General features: G+C 37.3%; 1 protein-coding gene across 1 annotated transcript; it reads left to right on the forward strand.

Moving 5' to 3' along the window:
* Positions 1 to 11,061: 11,061 nt before the first annotated feature.
* On the forward strand, positions 11,062 to 13,436 carry chrm3 (cholinergic receptor, muscarinic 3). The gene has a single exon (XM_002935830.5). The coding sequence runs from the start codon at positions 11,065 to 11,067 to the stop codon at positions 12,829 to 12,831; it is 1,767 nt and encodes a 588-aa protein (XP_002935876.2). The 5' UTR covers positions 11,062 to 11,064; the 3' UTR covers positions 12,832 to 13,436.
* The last annotated feature ends 3,151 nt before the right edge of the window (positions 13,437 to 16,587 follow it).

Genomic DNA, 16,587 nt, shown 5'->3' on the forward strand with positions numbered 1-16,587 from the left:
AAATATGTATTTGTATGGCAAAGCTAAGCTAAATGTAGCAATTGTTATGTAATTTCTGAAAATTGTCTAAAAGCTTGCAGTTTACCCAATTATGCCCCAAATTTCGTAATGTTCCAGCATAAATTATCTTAAATATGAAATTCAGAAGCCTACTGAACTGTTTGATGTCCAATATGCATAGTACCAAGACCCTATAAAACCACATATTTTCCGAAAGTGCACATTCTGAGAAAACCAAAATGGGTTATTGTGCCTTTCTACTGCAAACTACTAAACTACAAAGCTACTCTAAGGGGCACATCCATCAAAGTACGAATTGTTCCAAATGGGAAAAATTTGTGTTTTTTTTAACTTTTAGAACTGTGTGTATTTTCTACAATTTTTTTTGTTAATTTCTGCAACTTTTTCATGCTTTGAGGCAATTTGTGTGACAAAGTCGTGTTTGTCACAACGAGTACGAAAGTTTAGTTATTCATTCAAGCTTTGGTATCGTGACTTTCCTTTGGCCAGGTTGGAGCTGCAGAGTGCCATTGAGTCCTATTGGAGGGTTCCAAAATCATGCACTGAAGGATCAAAGTCAGAAAATTTTTTGCGCCATTTACGATCGTATTTTAAAGGATCTGAAATTTGGACTTTGATAAAGCTGGCCCTAAATGTAGCAGTTTTGATGAAATTTCTAAAAATTGTCACAAAGCTTGTATTTTACCCTATTATATACTCCACATTTCATAAAGTACCCACATAAAACATTCTAAATATGAATGCCTACTGTACAGTTTGGTGCCCAATATGCATAGATTTACAAAACTATGTGACGTACAGAGGCACCTAAATTCAAATAGTGTATATTAATTTTGGTGTCTGACACTCAGGCTGCTACAATATATTTTCCAAAAGTACACATTCTGACAAAACCAAAATGGGTAAATACATCTTTCTACTGAAAACTACCAAACAGCAAATATATGCTAAATGCAGCGGTTTTAATGAAATTTCTGAAAATCATCACAAAGCTTGTATTTTACCATATTCTATACCCCACATATTGTAACATACCAAAATCAGAACTGCAAAACTGAAAATGCAATAAAATTGCTAAAAATGCTATAAAATGGCTATAAATGCATAAAAATCACCAAAAATGTAATATAGTTACTTAAATAACATACAAAAGGTATTGCACAGTTCAGTTAGCTATTTACAATGGCAATAAAAAAATTTCAGACAATACAATTAAAAAATACACATTCACAAAATTGTGTAAGTATATATATATGTTATATATATGTGCACATGTGTGTGTGCAAGTAAGTGTAAGTGCTGTCCCCCAAAAATATGTGTGTGTGTGGGTGTGTATGTAACACTAACCTGGGGGCAAGCAGGCTGGAAATCTGGAGGAGAAGGCCCCAGACCTGGAAGTGCACAAAATGTAGAATCTACCATCTATTTTATCCATAGAGTGTAGATTCTACGTTCTTTGGCACTTAAAGGGTTAAAATTAGCTGTGAAAATATATAATAAAAATGCCAACTTAAGCTCTTGCATAGAGATGATTTTTTTTTCTCAGCTTCATGCTTTAACAATTTTAAAGGATTCTGCATGTTGGATTTTTAGCTCTGTGCCAAAGTGTGTAATTTTCCTCTTTGGATTACTGAATGATTTTGATTTTCCACACAGCTTGAGTACAAAGGGATTAAATTATGGTACCTCAGGCATGATTGAAGTGTCCCTTGGTCATCAAGAAAGACAACTCAGGTTGACAGGTGGGGGGTGTTGTTTGGAGGCTCACCCGCAGACATAGCTGTAACATTCAGCAGACCTTTTTTCCCTTTCTTTTGCAAACAAAATCTTGTTTAAGATCTCCATCTTGTGTTATACGCCCTTGATTTTTAAAATAATAATACAATATTGTTTGTCCTAATTTATTTAGATGTTTAATCTTTTATATTCACATACTGGAAAGACAAAGACATTTTCTTTGGATATGAAATAAAAAGTATGTATTGAGACATACATATCCTAATACAATATTTCTGTTTGTGTTTGACAGGTACAGTTAAATGTTGTAAATGATTCATCCACATTATGATCCATAAACAGTATGATATCGCAGTCCGCACCTGTCCATAATTTCAATTTTTTCATCTATTTTATGTCATAAATAAATTCACTATAAACCCCACAGCAATCAGCAGGGGTTACCAGCAGAATGCCTTGCTGAGAAAAAGCTGCTTAACTTGAAACATGAATGTATTTCATACTGATATCTGTACATCTGTAGCACGTACACATATATTCATTTGCTCATTATAACCTTGATGCTGCTTTTCAGCTCTTGCAGAATAATTTGTTTTCCAGTAATGTGCATTTTAATGACATTATAGAGCTTATTTAAGTCAATACAGTTGTGTTCCCGCAATATTCCCGCAGTCAGTTGAGCATAAAACCACTTTCATTAAAGCTGCTTGCATCAAAACACACTCTTACTGGTTTAACTCGAATGCCAAAACATCATAAATGACACAAGACAGACTTCTGCTCATCAGCTCCGGATTTGTTATCAGGGTGCCCCAAGGCCGCACCTATTCGCACCCCCCACGCTTAATCCATTTCCACCATGGCACAGTTGCCAAATGAAATGGACATACAAAGCAGTTATATCCAATGTAAGTTCTATCTTTCAAGCAAGAGCACTAATGTAATAAATGACTGTATCACCAATAAAGGTAAAACAGCAGGGTATTATGTAACCCGTATATGAGGAAATAACTAAAGAAGAAAAAAGATCACAAAACATCAAGTAGTTTTATAAAATATAGCTATCTTTTACATTTCAGGCATTTAAATAATCTTTTATCATCAATTTTTAATAGCTGGCTCCAAAAGAAAAAAAATCAGTAACAAAAATCATTTGCTTTAGGGGTTATAATATTTGAAACCCATTAAAGCTCATTAACAACCATACTTTTGAATGGGCATTTTTCAGTTATCCATGCTTTTGCATCTTAATGCATTGAAAGCTGTACTATAAAGAAATCATTTGGATTTTGAAAAATAGAAAGCTAAATTATGCATTCAAACTGGTTTTATATCGCAAACTCCTCTAGGTGCCTTGAGGGACACAAGTGATTTTTTTATATCCTTCTCTTACTTGATGCCTTTTTTGAATACCATACTTGCCATTTTTACTTAGTGGCTTTCTGATGCTGGCATTTTGAATATGGGCAAAAACCAAAGTAAGAGGTCATTGCAAATAACCAATTGTTACTTGTGTGATGTCTATGACATCATTTATGATTTTGATTTTGCTGAACTAAAGCAAATTATCATTGCAAAATGAACTTAAATGTGTACATACACAACAATTCTTTCCTAGAGATGTAAGCAACATTTTGAGTAAAATATATAGTTAATGAAATACCCCCTATTGTAAAATATAAGGATATAAGCAGTTACCATACAAAAGCACAAGGTTGAGGGTCGAGTTCTCATGGAACTCCAAGGTGACTTGTTATATCCTCATATTTGACAACAGGGGGTATTTTTTTTATAATAATATACAAGTTTCAGAAAGTCATGTGACTTTATCATTTATCATTACATCACTAAGCAGCCATTATAACTGATAACATCACTAAGTACTGTTTATAAGGATATAATTTACAGGATATTCATGGCACTGGGCCAGACCGACAATGAATGCACCTGCCATAGCTTTGCATTTTAAAAAGCTGACTCTTTATCCATCAGACAATTTTTTGATTGAAAAGATTGAAAAGACAACAAATGGAATTAATTTTGCCTTTCTGGTTTGAGTTTAAATTAATGTCTTGATATGTCCTCCTTTCGCTGGTCTGCAAATTCCATGACCCTGTGGCCTAACAGATCTCTGTGCCTCCTAGACAGGTTGTGATGCTGGCCATCAGTTGGCCCATCTTTCTGACTAGGCAGACAACATTGCATTTCCTAATCTACAATATAAAATACAGTAACGTGAAAGAAAACTTTCAGGAATTTTCTGTGAATAAGTGTAATTTACCAGTGCCTCCGCCAGGTGAACTGCCTGATGGCATAAAAAAACAAATACGCTGTGTCAGATTAGGTGGTAGCTTTGGTTAAAAGAGACACAGGGGTTGATTCAATAAAACTTGCGTGTAGAAATAATACTAACGCATGATTCACAAACACATTTGAAGCATTAAACGCGCTAAATATCACATTAGTCTGTGCAAAGATTAACACCTACTTGGGGCAGGCGGTACTTAAAGAAATTTGTGGTTTGTGAGCTTTTGGCAACACAAAATGGACTTTGCAGTGGGATTTTTTCAAGTATGTTTTGGCCCTAGAGTCATGCATCCTCCAGTTTTGTAAATATATATCTTCAAATGCCACCAGACATCATTAATAAAACCGTTATTTTACAATGAGCTTGTGTGATGCGAGTTTCCTTATCGTTTATTTTATTTTAAGGGTTATTTTTTCCACCAATATATATATAAAGAAATATGCGTAGGTATCAATCAATATTTCATAATTGCCAAACTTCAAGTGCAGATTAGGTGGTAGGCACTGCAAGGGTAAACTCTCCAATCCTGGCTTGTAATATAAAAGATTTAAAAACATATTAAACTCAGCCTTAAGTGTATTGTGCGACAGCTAGCAAATAATCCTAATTTAGAGATTTATAGGTAATGCATTTGCTTTTAGAAACACTCTAGCCAGTATTAATGCTGTTAAAGTGAATATATCACACAAAGCTGTACATGGTCCAGTCCTATTTTAGATACCTTTGTGTACAATAAAATCTTTAAGATTGACTTCAAATCTATGAAAATGTTCTATACACAGCACAAGTCTGAAATAGAGTGTTTTCCTTGAATTGTTTGCTACTTAATCTGACCCAAACATTATCAGACAAATGCATTTAGTAGATGCAGTAGTAAATGCAGTATATTAAGGAACCTGAGTTTAGCTAAAAGAGGAGCCTTAAATGGGCTTGACTACTGTCTTAAACCAACATAACATAAAATACAAAAGAGGTTGACTTTCTAATTATCTAAATCCAGCACTCAAATGCAGCCTGTGTAAATTCCTTTAAATATTTTTTACAAAAATTAATGCGTTAGTACTACATTTTGTCTGCTTATTTTACACAGCCTACTGTGTACTAAATATTAAGTGCATTTGCGCATTATGTGCAACTGAGTGGTGAAACCATTTCTTTGCTCAGAAACTCTAGTGAGACTGGCAAGGCAGCCTTTATATGCGTTTTTATGCGTATTTCCGCTACATATGCCTGCGCCCGAGCGTATTCCATTCATTCGGGTGCAGGCACAAGTAGGAGGCGTAGGGCAGAATTTTCGGCAAGCAATTTTCTGCTTGCTGAAAATATCCGCCCTACGCCTCGTCTGACATTAGCCTTAGGTCCCAGATAATTAAAATACACCTACAGTCTATAGAGTCCTTTTTCTATAGGCTGAATACCAGCTAGAAGAAAAAATGTGGCTACAATATGTACACAAAAAAAAAAAAAGAACTTATGAGCACTCAGTCTAACACACACTATAGTGTTGACCAGGTGACATTTTTTCAGCAGTTGGCATAACCTACTATACTCTGAATTCTGATGCAAACCTCCCTGGGGCCACAGGAGTTTTTAATATGGCTTTGGACTACCAGGAGGAAGCCATTATTTGCACATACATCATCATTATCAACATGAGGGCTTTACTCATAGATTGAAGGTCTTACATGATCAATAATCTTTCTATAGGGAATCACAATGCAGTGCAATGTTCAGAATTCTCATGCAAACCTCCAGGTGATTATAATATGGTTTTGCACTCAGGAGGAAGTATGGAAGGACAGGCAGAACAGGCTAGCAGTGCCTAAATCTGAAGAGGTAACACTATACTAAATATCCAAGACCATGTGCAAAGGAATTTACAAATTTTTGCCCCACTCGTAGTTTTTACAGAATAACAGATTTGTCTTGAAAGGCTGCTGAATGTAAGCATACTAGAAGCACATAAACAATCAGAACTATATCACAGAGAAGATTAAGATGCCACTATCTAAAAAAAACCTCTTATGTTACAAAAAAATAAAATCCCTGCTATATGCAAATTTTTAATGCTGCCATTTGCCTTTTTTGAAGTTGAAATGTTGCTGGTGTTTAAGGTCTAATCCATGTGTTTTGAATAAAGGATTTTTATTATTATACAAGATTGGAGAGGTGTCATTTGTTGTTCTAGAATATATTTAGTGATGAGTCACTGCCATTAAAGTATGTGCACCATATTGTTATTTAGAGTGAATATTAAAGCTGACTCTGAAGTTTGAGAGAAGCAACTTATATCATCAGGAGAGTGCTGCGGCTAGTAGAGCTCATTGAAATCTTAAAGTAAACACTATGCTCAGTTTGTTCTGTGGACTGTAAATACCTTTAAAAATTTATAACAAACCTTCTGTAAAATCTCAGGCAAGTGTTGAACTGTGTTTAGACGACCCTACCCAAAAGCTATTTCAAATTTTAATGGTCGAAGTGGATTGAAATATTTATGGGTCAAGACCAGGGGTGGGCAAAATACGGCCCGCGGGCCACGTCTGGCCTGTTGGTCTTTTTAATCCGGCCCACCGACTCACGCGAGACTTGGTGTCTGGGGACTGACGAGCGGAAATGGAGTAACACTCGCCTGGCCTGGCCCGGCCTGTCTGTAAGTCAATATGGCCCCTGAGCCAAAAAGTTTGCCCACCCCTGGTAAAGACTTCTGGCTCCAACCAGGAGAGATTAGCTGGGAGTATTCTCCTTTACAGGCTCTGCTCTCTTGGTCAAGGGACTGCAGTACTGACAAGGGTATCAGGCATAGGGGCTGATTCACTAAAGGTCGATAACGCTTATCGCATGCTTTTTTGCATTAAAAAGCATGCGATAAATAAGTACCGATTCATCAAAGTCATTTTGCATGCATTAATCTGCATATCACAGGCGCGAAAAAAGCATCAGCGCTAAGCGTTATTTCTAACGCATTGCATTAATTAGCGAATACAAATAGTACTTGAACTATTGAACGCATGATTCACAAAAGCATATGAAGCGTTAAAAGCACAAAATATCGCATTAATCTGTGTGAATATTAACACCTACTTGGGGCAGGCGGTACTTAAAGAAAATTGCAGTTCCTGAGCTTTTCATCCCCATTGTTCACCTGTTCACACCTCAGACATTGTATGTAGTGCCTGGATTATGCTGCCTGTGTATATGGCACACACAGACAGCATAGGGTAGGCAAAGTATGGCACATAGGCAGTATAGGGCAGGGAGGGTATGGAACACACAGGCAGCATAGGGCAGGCATAGTATGGCACATAGGCAGAATAGGGCAGGGAGGGTATGGAACACACAGACAGCATAGGGCAGGCATAGTATGGCACATAGGCAGCATAGGGCAGGGAGGGTATGGAACACACAGACAGCATAGGGCAGGCATAGTATGGCACATAGGCAGCATAGGGCAGGGAGGGTATGGAACACACAGACAGCATAGGGCAGGCATAGTATGGCACATAGGCAGCATAGGGCAGGGAGGGTATGGAACACACAGGCAGCATAGGGTAGGCAGAGTATGGCACACACAGACAGCTAAGGCAGGCAGAGTATGGCACACACAGGCAGCATAGGGCAGGAAGAGTATGGCACACAGAGGTAGGGCAGGCAGAGTATGGCACACACAGGCAGCATAGGGCAGGCAGAGTATGGCACACACAGGCAGCATAGGGCAGGCAGAGTATGGCACACATAGGCAGCTAAGGGCAGGCAGAGTATGGCAGACACAGGTAGGGCAGGCAGAGTATGGCACACACAGGCAGCTAAGGGCAGGCAGAGTATGGCACACACAGGCAGCATAGGGCAGGCCGAGTATGGCACACACAGGCAGCATAAGGAAGGCAGAGTGCTTCCTGTGTGTGCCATACTCTGCCTGCCCTATGCTGCCTGTGTGTGCCATACTCTGCCTGCCCTATGCTGCCTGTGAGAGGTGAACCTGGCAGGGGTGTGTTCTGGGAGTTTGTTAGTAGTTGGAAACAGCCATTAAATGGTCCCTAAGGTGTGTAATTATGTTGCTGGGGGTTGCTGTGCTATCCACAGGGATTATGGATTTAAGGGTGTGTCTTAATATGACATAATATAATTCTTTCATATATGAATAACTGTTGATATCCCCGCAGTGAGGACCAAGTATTTAGGTTTTTGCTGCACTACCACCATTGTGATAAAATGGGTGTGGTTTGAAGTGGGTGTGGTTCAAAAAAAGGGGAGTGGCCAAAACTGGCTTCCATTAGCGGCCCTCCCCCATGTATGCTAGAGAAATTCCGGCCCTCGGAACCGCAGAAGTTGGACAGCACTGCTCTAACTCATTGCTGTCCAATGACCCCCTCTCTGTGTGGCCCCCCCACCTGTCTGGCTGCTGTGACTGCTTACCTTTGTTTAAGCTTTACATGGTATCAGTACTGAGATTAATTGACCCCCTGCATTGTTCACACCTCAGATTCAGGCTGTGATCCCCTGTATTGTTTAAACATGTAATCCCCCATACTGGTCACACCTTTTAGTCCCTGCATTGTTTCTCAGACTCAGACAGAAAGCCCCCACATTGTTCACTTGTTTACACCTCAGACAGACTGTAGGAGTACAGTGCCAGAATTGTGTCACTGTATGTACTGCCTGACACACACAGGCAGCATAGGACAGGCAGAGTACGGCACACACAGGCAGCATAGAGCAGGCAGAGCATGGTACACAGGCAGCATAGAGCAGGCAGAGTATGGCACACGCAGACAGCATAGGACAAAATATACAAACTAAACTTCCAGCCACTGAAAAAAAGCCAAAGAAACAGAATTCAGTAGATGGCAAAAAACAACAATTTCTCAATTTGGACGCATGATATCTATAAAAATGAATCTGCTGCCCAAAATAAGATACCTCTTCAGTACCTTACAGATAGCCCTTCCTGGTCATTTTGCTCTCAGCATTACAAAGAACAATAAACAGATTCCTTTGGCAACATAAGGCCCCAAGAATAGCTTTACCAAATGCACAATATTCTAGGTCACAAGTAGGCCGGGGAATCCCGAATATAAAAAGATATTATATGGCCTTGAGATAAAAAACGTCCAAAACTTTTCTGGTTACCTAAACATAAAAGACCATCAATAACGTTCTGCCCACTTCAAAATTTTAACTTAAAATATGGGAAATAGCTACAATAAAAGCACTTAAATACCTCATTCCTAACATTTCATTACAGGACTGGACTACAGCAGGCATCAAATCTATAGGATATCCTTATTCTGTCAGTTCTCTGACGCTTTTAACATGCAGAGCTATACCTACCTACAACCCATAAAAGACCCTGCATTTTAACTTTGATGGAACACCTGTGTAAAAGAGGTTTTTACAAATTACAGTTTTACAAGGATGAAAACTCTGAGGTTCCCATACATGGAGAAATGAGAAAATGAATAACAGAATGTCCTCTGAATGCTTGGGTCTTTAGGCTTTTCAATGGCCTGTGCAGGGTTGCTGTGATATTATTTTTGGTTGTCAGCTTCAAAGCATAAACAGTCTTTTACAGTGAACTCTTCTCATAATGGGCCATATACAACTGAACAAGAAAAACATCTCTCTTCTATATCTATATTATCTATGTCTATCTGTATTAAGAGGGATATAGTTTCACGGGAGGGTCTTGTATGGCCTCATATAGAATATGCAGTGCAGTTTTGGTTTCCAATGCTTAAAGGGGACATATCATATAAAAATTAAGACTGTACCCACTAGTCCCGCCCATCTGTTCCACTTCCTGCTGGCTGAATTCTCTGGATGTGCGGGGGAGCTGGCAGCTCTCAGTTCACTGCACTGTAGGATAGGAACCAATCAGCAGCTAGGCTGACCTGATAGGGAACTGAAGCCTGTCTTTGCTTGTTTGAGTGCAAGGCTGTGATTGGCAATCCCCCTCCTGCTGTGCTTCTGGCAGGGACTGTTAGGACACACCCACCCTTCATTTGAAACATGAACTGAGAACTAATAGGGTCTATAGGGAGCTCCAATACAGGGGCCATTTTTACAGAAATTGATTGATTGATTTTTAGCCCAAAGCGAAAACCAGCACCATATATTATTCATAATTGCCTACAAAATTAGGATTTTTTCCATTTATCCAATATTTCTCCTTTAAAAAAGAATATCATTTAAAAAGAGGTAGTCTAAAGAATAGTGGCTAAGCTGATAAAAGGTAAGGCTGGACAAGTTAGGCATGTTTACGCTAAAGAAAAATACACTTAAGGAGAGGTATCATAACTGTGTATACCTGTAAATATTTAAAAGGGGAGAATACAATAAACCTCCTGATACTTTACATCCTTCCAGCAAATGTGAGTGTGTCCATTCTGATTAGAAGACAGGAAGTTTAATCTTAAGATGCATACACTGGCTAATTTTAATTGGATTTGATGACTTTGAAAAAGTGATAGAATACAAAGTTATAGAAAGCATCTCTTAGTACAGCATTGATCCAGGGACTATAGCCAATTAACTGCTTTCACAGAAATTTACATGGATTTTTTTTTGTTCACCTTCTTCTGGATCTAAATATACAGTAGGATGGATATGGATGTATATGTTTGCTGCCTTTAAGACCCCTAGGATCAATCATACAGTTATTTATTAAACGTTTTTGCTGTTTGTAAACATTTTGTTGGGAAATGGACATGCAAACATTAACTGCTATATGTAATAAATTACACTAAGTTTGCCCCGTTGCAGTAGCCCAAAGCAACCAAAAAGATGTTTGCTTTTAATCAGGTGACCAGTAAATGCTTCCTGCTGATAAGTTGCTATTGGTTACTGCTTCTGGGCAAACTTAGAACCTTTTATTACATAACCCCATTAAAGTGTTAACTTGTGGTGTTAAATAGTAATTATCAGTATTAATATATAATAATGAACTAATAACTTTCTGTTTATTTACAATAATTGTGTCTTTTTTTTCAGACTAGAGAAAAATGATCTTCCACAACATGACATTGCTTACAATTTTAGCAAACATAAGTTCTACAGCAAAGACACTTCTTCAATCAGGAGACCTTTATAATGCAACTGAAATAACATTTTGGAGCAATGACATAACCAAATTCTTCTACAATACCTCTGATATCAAAGATGAAGTAAACATTTCAGATAATGGGAATTATACAGAAAGAGATTACCTAGGTGGACATACTGTATGGCAAGTTTTTTTAATCGCAAGTTTTAGTGGCATAATTGCCTTGGTGACTGTTATAGGGAACATTTTAGTCATTTTGGCATTTAAGGTTAATAAACAGCTGAAAACTGTCAACAACTATTTCTTATTGAGCCTTGCCTGTGCTGACCTCATAATTGGTGTGATTTCCATGAATCTATTTACTACATATATTATCATGGATCACTGGATTATGGGTAGTCTTGCATGTGACCTCTGGCTTATGATTGACTACGTGGCAAGCAATGCGTCTGTCATGAATCTGCTTGTTATCAGTTTTGACAGATATTTTTCTATCACAAGGCCACTTACTTACAGAACAAAACGAACTACCAAAAGAGCAGGGATTATGATTGGCTTGGCATGGATAATATCATTTATACTTTGGGCCCCAGCGATTTTATTCTGGCAGTACTTTGTTGGAAAGCGCACTGTACCATCTGATGAATGTTTTATTCAGTTCTTTACTGAACCCATAATTACTTTTGGAACGGCTATTGCTGCATTTTATCTTCCAGTATCAATTATGACAATTCTGTACTGGAGAATATATAAAGAAACTGAAAAACGTACAAAAGAGTTGGCAGGATTACAAGCCTCTGGAGGTAAACTTGAGGTACCCGGGCTTTCTCATCGAACAGGCAATGCTAAAGGCAACAGCAATTATAAAATCCAGCGTAACATAAAATTCTCTTCCAGAACTAGATATAGTTGGTGTACTTTTCGTTTCAAGCCAAAAATGTGCAAGTCAGACAAAAAGCAGATTGAGCAGGACCAAAGTAGTAGTGAGAGCTGGAATCATAATGACGCTAATGCATCACTCGATAATTCAGGAACATCAGATGAAGAAGATGCTCCTGAAAATCCACGAGCTATTTACTCTATTGTTTTGAAGCTACCTGGACATAATTCTGTTCTTAGTAAAACAAAATCACAATCTTCTAATCAAGGTAATACATCAAAAGGTATGCAGAAGTCAGGACCACAACCTAAAGAGCTCAGATTTAAGAATTTAAATTCTCAAAGAAATTTGCAAAATAAAGATGAATCAATTTCTGTGTCTTTAAGTCCACAGACTGACCATTCCATGAATACATCTTCTAAGACAACAGCACCTCTTCCTATATCTTTTAAAGAGATTGCATTGGCTAAACGTTTTGCTGCTAAAACCAGAAATCAAATCACAAAACGAAAACGAATGTCTCTCATCAAAGAAAAAAAAGCTGCACAAACACTTAGTGCTATTCTGTTAGCATTTATCATTACTTGGGCTCCATATAACATAATGGTATTAGTCAACACATTCTGTGAAAGCTGTATTCCCAGGATATACTGGAACTTGGGGTACTGGCTTTGTTATATTAACAGCACAATAAACCCTATATGTTACGCACTTTGCAATAAAACATTCAGGACCACTTTTAAGATACTACTACTTTGCCAATGTGATAAAATAAAGAGGCGTAAGAAGCAATACCAGCTAACCAAACCTATTTTTCAGAGACATGTGACCAATAAATCTTTATGAAATTATGACTGTTTAATACACAGATTTGTCACTACAGAGGGTATATTTGTAAGAAGACTTTTCTAGGATAAAAATAGAAAAGGTGTCATTGTTGTACCTATTTACAGGTTTTTATGGAGGCAGCAAAAAGTAAACTTGAGTAACATTTCAGAAGGAGAATAAAATACAGATATGGGATCTATTATCCAGAATGCTTAGTGGCCTGGAATTGTTTTAGAATATATGGTCTATATACAAATTGGATAACACCACTACATTTAGAACTTTTTAGCAGTGGCACGTAAATCAAATACAAGATACTACAGGTAGGCATCCGTTATCCAGAAACCTCCAAATTATGGCTATAGAGTAAAAATAAAGCAGGGGCATAACCCTGCAGTTGTAGGGGGCCCTGAAGCATGGGGGGCAGTAAAGCCCTAATTTAATAACAATTTCAGTATATATTAGCAATGTTTTGGGGCCCTAAATTAAATTTGCTCTGGGGCCCTTTAGTTATGCCACTGATTTAAACATAATTCAATTGTTTATACATGATTTCCTTCATCTTGCAATAATAAAACAGTAGCTTGTACTTGATAGTAACTAAGCTGCATGAATCCATACTGGTAGCAAAACAATCCTATTGGGTTTATTTAACACTTAAATGATTTTTATGAAAACTTAAGTAATGGAGAACCAAATTACCTAAAAGTCCTTTATCCAGAAAACCCCAGGTGCCATTTCAGGTAATGGATCCTACACCTGTATTTTATCATTACAGACAGGGAAAAAATCATTCAAAATCAATGTATACATAATGTGGTTGTATGCGTTGCTACTACTTAAAAGGTACAAAGGAAAACCTGAAAAATAATTACTTTATTATAAGCATGCTCTCTTCATGTTTGGTATTGTAAATTGTGACATTTTTACAGGTGTCATTAAAACTTATATCTCAGTTTACTGTAAAATGGGATATGCACACAAACATTGCAATAGAAACATCAGTTTTCATTGCTGAGAAAAACAACATTTTGTTAAGAACACAGGAACCTTTTGATGCATGGTTTATTTTTTTATGCACTTTATGCATTTGATATTTTTGTGCTTTTGTTGTGCTTTTTCAAGTTTTGAGTTCAGAGTCAGATATTAAAACTGTGACACAATTAATATATAGACGTTTATAACCACAAGACAATACAAAGTTATTTTTGTTTACATACATTGCTTACTTGATAGACAGCTTCTTTCTTATATGTTTACAAGTGGCACATAAGAATACTTTACATATCTAAAGTGCAATTTTGTATGTGACTGGTTTAATCCCATGACTAATAATAATTACGTGTTTGTCATGTGGTTGTGTGAGAGTGTGTGTATTTGAAGCAGCAATAGTGTTGAAGCAGCAATAGTGTTAAAGCAGAAGCCATGAATTGCTTGTAAGTTATAAAGTTGGTCTGAGTTATTGTTTTATAATTAAAAGCATTTTAAATATACCTGAGTGTGCCGGCTATTTAACACTTGTTTTCTATATGCATCTAGTATGATAGTATGGACATTATACATGGAAATACAATATGTACCATCAGTCATAAGGTGGAAACATTCATATTGACAGTATTATTATGAGGGATTGTGATTTGCTAAAAATGTTTTAATCCAAAATCTTTCTTGCTCACAGAACAGAAACCTCGTCCCTCGTCCCAATTGCAAAGGATATCCCCAGTTCTTTATTTACTTGTATATGATTTTACGGGGCTAAGTATATTCCCAAAAGTTCTATTCCAGGGAAATATGGGAAATTTTCCTCTGGTGAACTTTACTGGCAAATTCTACTATCTCAGTATGATAAATTTTATCCTATTGTTTTCACACATGCATAAATTGCCAAGCTTCAAGAAATTATTAAGAAGAAATCAAGAAAACCTACTGCAACATTTGCAAATTTTATCCAAGTACAGGAAAAAAGGGCAGCACAATTGTTTCGCCATTCCAGACACTTTGTAATTGGGAAGGAGGATACTGCAATTATATTTGGCAGGCTTACTGGAGATTTGTTGAAAAAGTATATAGTAGGCAAAACACAAATAAATAATCACCTCACCAGTAGACAGCAGCAGCTCAGTAACAACCATAATATTCAAAAAATAAACTGTAATAAGAACTGGAGTTGGATTATTTTGGATTGCGTAAAAATCTTCCCTGTGCACATTTTGAAATGGGGCCCATTCTCTTCCGAATTGTTATCGCAGTTGCTACCTGAACAGATTGTATATTGCCAACTGTGTTGAGCATAAAAATATGTTGTAGTATTGTTATTAGATCCGTAAGCTATTTCAATGCACCATGCAGATATGCTATATTTGATGTATTTTGTGCACCATCTACTGGTAAAAGTTTATATATGAACAATCATTGTACTAGTGGTACGTGCCAGATTTATGGTGATAAAGTGACACTAGATTCTGTAATCAAGTTTTCACTGTCTACAGCTGTCTATATGTTGTGCATATTTTTGGCCTGTGGTTTCTCAAAAGTAAACATTTCACATTTTTAACTGGTGCTTTTTACTCTCTTTCAGATTATTTCTTCATAAATTGTGTCAATGGGTTGGGGGGAGGAGTTAAATTGCTCAGGAAATAAAGACCTTAGTTTGTTGCTGTATCGCAAATTGTGACTTTGCTAGTGTGAATTTTTCACAGTGAACTTTCACAGTGTGAATTCCCAAATAGAGAAATGCTTCTATGAGGAGCCAGAGTTGTAAAATATGTTTCTTCAGTGTCCATAAATCTTTATATTTTTGCACTATAAAAATTCTATATTTCAGCCTTCCATTTAATGTAAGAGCATTATAAAACTAAAATGGCTTTTTAAAGGAATGTATATTCCAAATGGTAACATCTTTCTTTTGGGAAGCAATATAATTGTGGGCACAGAGTACAAAACATGTCACATTCATAAGTGGATATAGATTTAGTCCAGAACCCCTAGACATGATAGTTTGGCCTCCCCACACACTTTTCAGATATTATATTTATTATCATGTATTTAAAATATTCTGCAAGTGCTGAACAATAGAAGGGTGTAGACACCAAACTATAGATCCTGACCAATACAAGAGGTAAAGTGGGGCCTGCTCATTAGAGCTTACATCTAAAAGATGGTCAAAATTCATCCACTGTTCGCAAAAGGCAACTTTCTGGGCATAACACTGAGGAAAGTTGTTCAAGATTCTCCATCAGGCCTAACCTGGTAATCTGTGGATTTTGCCAAATGCCAGAGGGGCTGCTGTAAGTTGCTATAAGTTGCTATGGACAGTCAGTATTTAATGGGCTGGAGGGGGCTCTTTGGGACTTTGTGTGCATCTAATGCCAGGGCCTATATTGAATCTCAGTTGGGCCTGTGCTCCACCACCAATATTCTACTTTCTTCCTATAAAGTGCATAAAATTTATTGTAGCTACAAACATAGAGATCATTTACAGACCAGGGCACACAAAAAAGAGAACAGAGATGTACACAACCCTAAATACACATGTACACAGCAGTGCTTGTGCACTTTTTCTGCCCCCCTACCTGACCCTTAACTTGTGTGCTATTCAGGGCACAGTGGGCAGAAGCTACAACAGAGGCCTGTACTTACCATCTGCCCTATAGCAAGCAGTAAGGACAGGGCTGCCTTCTACCCACAGGATCTGCACTCTGTACCTAGCACTAGATATCCAATCAGCACCTAGCACAGAATAGCAGTTATCTACTTACAGTACCTTGTACTACA

Source organism: Xenopus tropicalis, chromosome 5 (genome assembly GCF_000004195.4).
Source record: "Xenopus tropicalis strain Nigerian chromosome 5, UCB_Xtro_10.0, whole genome shotgun sequence".
Taxonomy (NCBI): Eukaryota; Metazoa; Chordata; class Amphibia; order Anura; family Pipidae; genus Xenopus; species Xenopus tropicalis.